Raw genomic sequence first — 9403 nt, 5'->3', positions numbered from 1 at the left:
GATGAATGAGTGGGTGTGACCCATTTCGCTGAGTAGGCCTATGCCGTTGATTAGTTCTCACACTGTCATAGTCTTTCCTTTTCCTTGCTTTCTGGACCCTACCTCTTCCAATGGCAGGTTGGGAAAAAGAGGCAGATAGTGGCGGTGGTTCGTCCACATGATTTTATTCAGCCTGGAAAGGAGGTGTGATAGTGAAGAGGTTATTGAAGGCGATCTCTAACCCCTTCAGTTCGATAATCTGTCCGGATAACTGCGTACAATCGTGTGCTGATGGTAAGGATATATTTTTGTCTTCAATCATACGCGTAACATATATTTCATCGATCTTCATCTGTCTAAGTATCTGTGGACCTTTCTGTCCGTCTGTTTGTCTGTCTTTCTTCCTATGACGCCCCAAGCCCTGAAGGGGTGGCCACAGACAAATCACCCCGTGTCATCTTGTACCCTCGGCATCAGGTTGGCCTCTCTCCAAATCGTCCCCATCCCTGCCTCATAATACAGGATATTCCTCTTCACTCCATCCCTTCCAAACACCTCTACTTAATCTTTGTATCAGGTACATTCATACATTCTTGTGTTTATACAATCTTCGTTGAAGTAAACAGAATACATTAAGGTATAATATACAATATAAATTGTTGTGAAGAGGTGCTAGAAAGCGTCCTAAGTTAATGAGAATACGGCCTAGTGAGTAATGCAGTCTTTACACGTGAACGCCCCACGACTGTTTCCCTATCCCCAAAGGGAAAATGGTGGACTGGAGGAGAAGGACAACTAAGGTCAGCCGCCAACCAGGTTCACGTTTCAGGTGGACTTGGAGCAACACAACAACAACAACAACAACAACAACAACAACATCATCAACAACAACAACAGCAGCAGCAGCAGCAGCAGCAGCACCACCACACGAGAAACTTCAAGACAGTTTCCAGTAATATCATAAAAGAGGATATTGGGTGTAATGTGTAAAATAATTCGCGAAGGAAAAGGCGTTAACGAAATCCCCAAAGCTACTTAGAATAGACCCTCAGTAAAGCAGTCCTACTCATCAGAAAGGCTATAAATATAGGCAGTGAATTTAGCAGGAAGTGGCATCGTGAGAGCATTACTTGATAACCCCACGTCAAGCAGGGTTGTCGGGCGCTGCTAAACATGGAAACTCCTGCTGGTATATATACTTGGGGTTTAGGCGCGGTCTGGCTCAGTTGAAGCATGAATTTCACGCGGGTTATAGCGAGTTATGGCAGTCCGCCCTCTTCGTGCGCATGTGCAGTTCATGACAGCACAGACCCCGACCTTCGGCGGGATGACATCACCCTCAGTGCCCCCCATGCCTTCGCAGGGGATGACTGCTCTCTCCGGAACGTCAGCCACGCCCCTGGATCACCCTGGAATATTCTGGAGGGCGACTGGGGCTGGGGAGACATCGTGGTCCTCACCAGTATCTTCGTTGTGGTTGTGAGTTGTCCCCTGGATGAGGATTCACAAGCTTGCAGTCACTCCCAAGTCGTAACTGTAATTTATATTTGCAGGAAAGACAAGAAAAGGAAAATGTAGAATCTTCTCGTGTCTGTAGCTCCTCATGCAAAATCACATCTAAGTCATGATAAATTATCATTTGTGAATATCTGTGAATCCCACCACTGAGCCTTCCATCCTCCCTTCCTCGTGTAGGCCTAGTTACCATACTCCATATATCCCCTATTATACTGTTAATTAATGAATCATACCATATAATATCACCTTCGCCGCTTCATTCATAACCTTCTCTCTCTCTCTCTCTCTCTCTCTCTCTCTCTCACACACACACACACACACACACACACACACACACACACACACACATTTCATTCCTTTCTCTGGCCCAGTTTGTCATAATAACTATTTTTCTATACGATACCAATAGCTGTCCCTCTTCAGCCCCCTTACTTCCAATATCTCTCTTTGTTCTACCATTTCTGCTTTGTTTAGTTGTCGTGGCGCTCCATGTTACAATTCATAATCTTTGTTTTAAAGTTAGTTACGCTACCATTTCATCTCTAGCAGTCAATTACTGTACTTAGTTACTTTCTGTCATAACCTTCCAGCATCCAGGTAGGGTCCTTCAGTGTCTCGCTAGATCCTTCCAGCATCCATACAACCCACATCAAACTTTCCAGTCCTCACTATCTCCATCCGAGCCACCCTGCACCGGCATGGGCGTAGGTAGGATTTAAAAATGATATTGGCCAAGCTTTATTGAGGTGGCCCAAGGGGAACGCTTTCGGGAACTCCAGGGGTATCCTGGAAAGTTAGGATGGTCAGGCAGATTTTAGTTACTCAGCCCTACTAGCTCCATTGCAGTCACTTCCACACTTTGTAGCATCCATTCCAGTTACTTTTAACCTCTCACTGTAACCATTTCATCCCTCATGTCATCATTCCAGTGCATTATAGCTCTTCACGTCCTCCACATCATCCTCACTATGGTGTCTGATGAAGCCTTTGGTGGTCCCATTCCAGTCCTTAACTTGGCAGAGGTTTTCGTTCCTCCTCTCCCTTTCTATTAGCCCATTTCCCTTAGCTCAGAGTAGGAATAACACAGTCCCATGGACCTGTTTCCTGTCCATAGCACTTGTTCGTGACTAACACCATATTATAGTGTTAATCTCCTGTTGTAACGCAGCATTCAGGAAAGAGAGGTGGCAGTTTTACGCTTAGTTGAGGTGAAATGAGTATAGCCCCTCTGCTGCTCTGGACACGTTCTCCAGTCAGCAGAATTTCCAATCACAGTTTGTATCTGTGCTTAGTCTCTCTCTCTCTCTCTCTCTCTTTAATACCTTCAGCCACATAGCCTTAGTAACCCTTTGTCAACCCTGAGTAGCCCTCTCCCAGCGCTTACCTGCCCTCTCCTAGACCCTAGCAGTCCTTTCCTAGTCCTGACCTGTTCTTTCGTAGTAACCTGCCCCTTTCTAGCCCCAACCTGCCTCTTTCTTAGCCCCTACCAGCCCTTTCTTATCCTCTGCCACCCTGTTCCTAGTTCCAGCCTGCCCTTTTCCTAACCCTTACCATCCCTATACCCACCCTAATCCAAGTGCCTCTTTAGGTAGCCACATGGTATCTGCGTCACCGGGATAAAGACATTTGCTGGAGTGATGGTGAGGTGTGGGCAGCCCCTGGGCAGTGGGTGCGGCCCATCAGCAACCTGGAGCATCTGTTTGGCTCAGGCGCTTTTGTTGGCAGCTTCAACACAGCGCAGGTTCTTTTTCTTCAGTCCACAGTGCCCATTACCTTTGATCTGGTTCATCGAGCGCTTACCATCCTAACAGAGTGAGTCCAGTTTCTTCTCTGCCTGCACTATAGAGTACCGAGTGGTACATAAATTGCACCCTTCTGTCATGTGTGTTGCAAGAATGGCCCAGTCTGTTGGTGTGAGGAATGCTGATGTCTTGGCTACTTTGTAAACCTATTAATCAAACATGAAATCAGTGGATGTCAAAAAGTAGATTCTCTAAAGCATGAAAAGGGTTATAGGAAGTAGAAAATGATGTAGAGAAGCTGCTGTTAATGCTGATTAAGCTCTCCCTGCAACACATGAACACTGAGGTGCATAATGTATGGACCACCATGCGTAGTATGTGGCCTACAACTAGGACACAAAGCTTCTTCACTGACTTACTGGGTACTGTTTTGTGTAGAGAAGTGTGGTGCAAGAGCTAGTGTGTTATACATACTGAGACGTGTTGTGCCCCAGGCGTGTGCTGGTGCTGCAGCTGGCCATGGCGTGGCGAGGATGGTGGCCGTGGTACCGTCGCACCAATACCATCACAGTTCCGCTGAGTGAGAGCAACGAGGACCCCATGGTTGTCTACCGACGGGACTTAAACTCGGACTACCAAGTGTCAAAAGGACCTCTGTGGCGTGCCACATTAGTTCATCAGCCATCGCCCTGTGCCGGCAAGTATGAGGCGGTATTGGTGTTAACCATACATCACGGGGTCACTGATGGCACCACGAACATGATACTCAGCCGAGACCTCCTCACTATCATCAATGGCCTCATCACTGGAAAGGAAACTCACACTCCAAGGCGTGGCCTTGTGTCGCCACTTGCCTGTGGCCTTCTGTCAACATTTGACGTGCTGCCATCTTTGTCATTCTTCTTCTCTGGTTTCTATGTAGGCTTCTGTCACCTGTTGAGTCGGGGTGCTGCTCACCTTCTACCTCCACCAGATCCCGTCTCACCTGCCACTTCAGCGGTGCTTCATGACTTCTCAAAGGAAGTGACGACCCAGTTGGCTAGCCGGTGTAAGGAATCAGGGGTGCGGATTCACTCTTGCTTACTGGCTGCTTGTAGCCTGGCCTACCTGCGGACAGCAAGGCAAAACAAAGAGTCACTGAAGAATATGAAAGTGATCCACGAAACTGCTGTTAACATCCGTCGGTATTACCCTGCCAGCCAGCAGGAGGGAATGGGAACTGTGTCCATGATCATTGACCTGAGGCATCACGTGTCTGAGGACAAAGACTTCTGGGCACTTGCCAGGACAATGCAGGAGGACCTTTACACTGTACTTGACAAAGACCAGCTGCCACTTCGGCTGTCTCGACTGGGGTGGATGTTGAGCATCGTCTTACCGGCCAACAAAATTTTTTGGTGGTTGGGGCTTCCTGGCATCACATACTCACACTTCCACTGCACCAACATGGGCAACCTCAGCAAACTGCTGCCAACAGAATACAATGGCCCCGTGCGCATTGCAAGAATTATACGTTCCACTGCGTCAGAATTAACAGGCACTTGTTTTACTGTTGTTACCCAGACACTTGGTGGACGCCTGCTACTTTCCCTTGATAGCTACACCACCAAGACCACAAAGCAGACAGCCAATGACTTTTTCTCTCATGTCACACAAATCCTAACTGACATTGCCACTCATGGTATCCCACTCAAACCCCTCACTTGTACTGAGAGTAATGGGCATATCAAAAGTAATGGACATATTGATAGTATTGGTCATATTCATAGTAATGGTCACATTGACAGTAATGGTCATGTAAAGGGTACTGAAAATATCGGTAGTAATGACAAGCTTAATAGAATTAGCAATGGACAAATCCCAGTCCAGTGTAATGGGCATAAACATAGCCTTACTCCAACCAGTATTACACCTGTCTGTGGCCCTAAAAACCTCTACACAGACAACAACAACTACAGTGCCTTGAATTACAACATAAACAAAAACAATGACACTACTTTCAACCACACTGCTACTGCACAACCCATCAGACCTCGCACCAACACCAATCACAACCTTGCAAGTGCCAGAAACCAGGATTCTCCTTCTGCCAATCCAACTGTACCTGAAGATGGTATCCATACCAAAGATTACACACATACTGATGATTCTGTTAAAGCCCCAAGCAGTTCTGACTGTCCTACCCTTACCTCTGCCAGTACTAACATTACCCATTAGCAGTTCAGACATAATACTGCACCTTAAGCACTCTACCTACAGTGGGTCCTAGAAATGAGAAACTTCAGGAGGTAATTCTTAGGCTACTTTAGAATAAAAAATGCTGTATCACAACTGTTATGAAGTTATAATTACTGATGATCTTATAGGTGAATTATAAGTCCATTTTTGCTTCTAAGGCTATCAATTAAGGTTTAGGGTTGGACACAGGCTGATATAGCATTTATTATTCAAAACTAGCTCAAAAGTAATCTAAAGTTTCCTACACATTTCCTAGAACACCCTATATACTGTATAAGATATTTTTAAAGGTTTTGGTAAGTAAGACAGATGGAACTTTTGGAAAAGGGCAACCATTTTGTGTTTACTGAAAGAAAGTGAATCGATATATTGCTGAGAAAGAGAAGAGTTTAGGAACAATAGAACGGGAAAGGAATGCAAGGTCAAACTAGCCTGGAGGATATTCTGTGATGGTCATACCCTAGCGAGGGTTCCCAGAAAGGTGCAAGTAACCAGACATGTTGTTGTTTTGTTTTGTTTGTTTTTGCAGCTTTATGCAGAAAAGAGGAACCAAAGACTTAAAAATTAACAAAAGCTGTCCTTTTCCAAGATCTGTTAACCTTGAGATATCTTGATATGTTGCACTTAAGAAGACTGAAATTTGTAGGCACCTAGACTGAGAAAGATTGTAGTTTGTGATAGATTAAAATAAGGTGTAGGAATGTTTTATAAGTTGCTGAAATCAGCACAATCATCTCAATATATGTTTCAGTGTGTGTGTGTCTGTAGATATATTAATATTTATTATAGGGCATTTGGTTATGGATTAAACTCTTCACCTCAGTGATAGTTTCCATATTATCCTTGCTACCACCAGATGAATTTATTTGTCACTCAAGCTCCCTGTGAAAGAAATCCTTGCACAGAAGTACAGCTGATGTTTTCTATAGAGTGGAAGTTAAACCAAGTGCCCAAACCAGTTAATTATTCCTAACAGCTCCTGGAAACTGTCAGGGAAAAAAAGAAATCTGATATGTGTAGTCAGTGTGACAGTGTGTTTCAACTTGAAGAGTGACTCAGTGTACCTGTGGCTGAATGTTTCTGACCATAGTGATTATTGTGCTACAGAAATCTGGTAGTAGCATGAATAAAGATTTAAAAAATGTCAGTGAGGGAGTTGACGTGTATTTATTACTCATAGCATGGCTGTTGTTTAAGTTAGTTTCTATATATGAAAGATTTGTCACTACCAGATTATAACTTGTGAAATATTTAACCCCATAGAATGAACTGCAACTGAAATACAACATTGTGAATACTTGACCTTCAGTTGGGTATCCATTGAATAAAAGTTAGTATATACCGAACTTGAGTTTGCTGTTCCCCCCACCCCCTCATTGAGCAATGGATATAACACCAGCCTTTCCCTTCAATTACCCTACTGTGGTATAAGGAGGCTTTAGTGTACTGAATTTTTTAATCTGGCTATTTTCACACAGTGTTATTGAACTCAAAGAGCAGTTAGGCTATGAAGCTGACAAAGACTGTTTGTCACCTCTTCACTACAAAGAGTTTCTCAAAAAAAAAAAAAAAAAAAAAAAAAAAAAAAAACCTGGAGGGAGAAAAAAGAAAAGCATAAAAAATGTCATTGGCTTCAATAGGTTAAGAGACCACAACTTTCTATATACAACTGGTACAGCACTGTGAATTGGGAATAACTGGCAAATCAGCTTTATATGTGGTATTGTATCATTTATAAAGGCTCCAGTGTGCTTGCATGCATCGGCCTTGGCCACCTAATGGCGGCTCTCCACTCTGCTCGATCTCTGGCAGCCTCCCTATTCAGTTGCTTATTCCTGAGGTCACACACTGTAACTTCATCCCAGGTCTTTAATGGCCTACTCATTGTAACCCTACCTCCAGTGTTCATGCTTTTTACTTTCTGCACCCAGTTGTCATCCTCCATCCTGTCAAAATGCCCAAACCATCTCAATCTGCCCCTCCTCATCACAACACCAATACACCCCAGTCCCATCCTTCCTCTCAACTCTTCAGTTGTAATCCTAGCCCTCTGAGGCTCACATTCAAGGATGCATTACACCCAACTAATCATTGTCATTTCTATACGTTTGAGCTTACAAATATCCTCTTCCTTTACTGTCTAGGTCTCACTACCATACAGCAGTACATGTCTAACACATACCGCATACAAAGATCCCTTGGCAGAGAAGGAGAGCCAACACAGTGTCAGGAGAGGTAACAGCTCCCTGAACTTCCTCCAACCAATCCTTTCTCAAGCCACAGAAATGCAGCTTGGGTTTATGCCAGGCAGGGGGACCACTGATGCCATATTCATTGTTTTACAGCTTCAGAAAAGATATATAGGAAAGAAAAGGGAACTGTACTTTGTTTTTGTTGATTTGGAGAAGACTTTTGACAGAGTCCCTAGAGAGGTGGTGAAATGGGCAATAAGAAAGCTTGGGACCGAGGAATGGTTGGTTAGGATGGTTATGGCCGTATACAGTATTTGGGCACTTGCACCCAGGTAAGAGTGAATGGAGATTTGAGAGATGAGTTTTCCGTGAATGTTGGTGTGCGTCAGGGGTCAGTTTTGAATCCCTTGTTGTTTATCATGGTACTTGAAGCCCTCTCAGTAACATCAGAAATGGACTCCCGTGGGAGATGTTGTATGCTGCTGATTTGGTGTTGATTGCAGAGAATAAAAAGGAGGTGGAGGAAAGATTTAGGAAGTGGATAGATGGTATGGGGCACAAGGGCTTAAGAATAAATGCAGATAAAACAAATGTTATGATATCTAGGGTTGGTGGAGGTACTGTCAAAGAAGGGGGAGAGTTGCCATGTGCAATTTGCTACAAGGGCGTGGAAATTCCATCTTGTGCAGTGTTTGTGATAAATGGGTGCATAAGAGATGTAATGATATTAGAGGTAGACTGCAAGATAATGCTGATTTTATGTGTGTGGTGTGTTGGGGAGAGCAGGTGGAGATTGTCAGGTGTGAAAGGATTGAACTTGCTAGTGAGTCCCCTGAGTCTGTGAAAGTTTTGTTATTTGGGAGACATGTTATGTGCTGGAGGTGGGGCTGGAGCTAGCTCAGTGGCAAGGGTGAGGAGTGGTTGGAAGAAGTCCAGGGAGCCGTTGCCTCTCTGGACATTGAGAGAGCTCTCCCTACATGCTAAGGGATCTTTGTATGCAGCATGTATTAGGAGCGTAATGTTGTATGGTAATGAGCCTTGGGTAGTAAAGGAAGAGGATATTCGCAGGCTCAAAAGTACAGAAATGACAATGATTGCATGGATGTGCGGTGTGTCCCTGAGTGCAAGGCCTGGGGGGCTAGGTTTACGATGGAAAAGTTGAGAGGTAGGATGGAATTCAAGCGTATCAGTGTTGAAATGAGGAGAGGTAGATTGAGGTGGTTTGGGCATATGGAGAGGATAGGGGATAATAATTGGGTGCAGAAAGTGAGAAGCATTAATATTAGGGGATGAGGTTGTGAGGGGTAGACGAAAAAGACCTGGGACAAGGTCATTAAGTGTGACCTCAGGGTTAAGGGACTGAACAAGAAGGGTGCCAGAGATCGAGAAGCATGGAGAACTGCCATTAGGTGACCAAGGTTGAGACATGCAATTATGTTGGAGCCTTCAAAAACAAAATGAAAAGAAACAGAGCTAGCTCCAGCCCCACCTCCAGCACATAACATGATTCCCAAATAACAAGACTCTCACACACACACTCAAGATACTCATCAGCAAGAACAGTCCTTTTATACCTTGCAGTTTCCGTATGAAGGTATCCCTCTTGAGCATCACAATGAGAATAAAGCAATAAATCATTTTCCCGAGGAGGCTTATCTACACAAGGATGCAAGAGAGAACTTAAGTTACTGGCACCATATTTTATTTGAGAGAAAGACTAAACATCTTAATACA

At 44.3% G+C, this 9403-nt stretch overlaps 1 protein-coding gene across 1 annotated transcript; it reads left to right on the top strand.

Annotated features, from left to right (window-relative positions):
* The first annotated feature begins 1212 nt into the window (after positions 1-1212).
* On the top strand, positions 1213-5518 carry LOC145416724 (uncharacterized). Its single transcript, XM_080285653.1, has 3 exons — positions 1213-1458; positions 3086-3309; positions 3734-5518. The coding sequence occupies exons 1-3, from the start codon at positions 1213-1215 to the stop codon at positions 5454-5456; spliced, it is 2193 nt and encodes a 730-aa protein (XP_080141779.1). The 3' UTR covers positions 5457-5518.
* Positions 5519-9403: the final 3885 nt, after the last annotated feature.

The sequence above is a fragment of the Coenobita brevimanus genome, chromosome 107 (genome assembly GCF_032717465.1).
Source record: "Coenobita brevimanus isolate Jiangsu-jjx chromosome 107, ASM3271746v2, whole genome shotgun sequence".
Classification (NCBI taxonomy): domain Eukaryota; kingdom Metazoa; phylum Arthropoda; class Malacostraca; order Decapoda; family Coenobitidae; genus Coenobita; species Coenobita brevimanus.
Note: the sequence above shows the minus strand (reverse complement) of the source record. Positions and strands in the feature narration are given on the sequence as shown.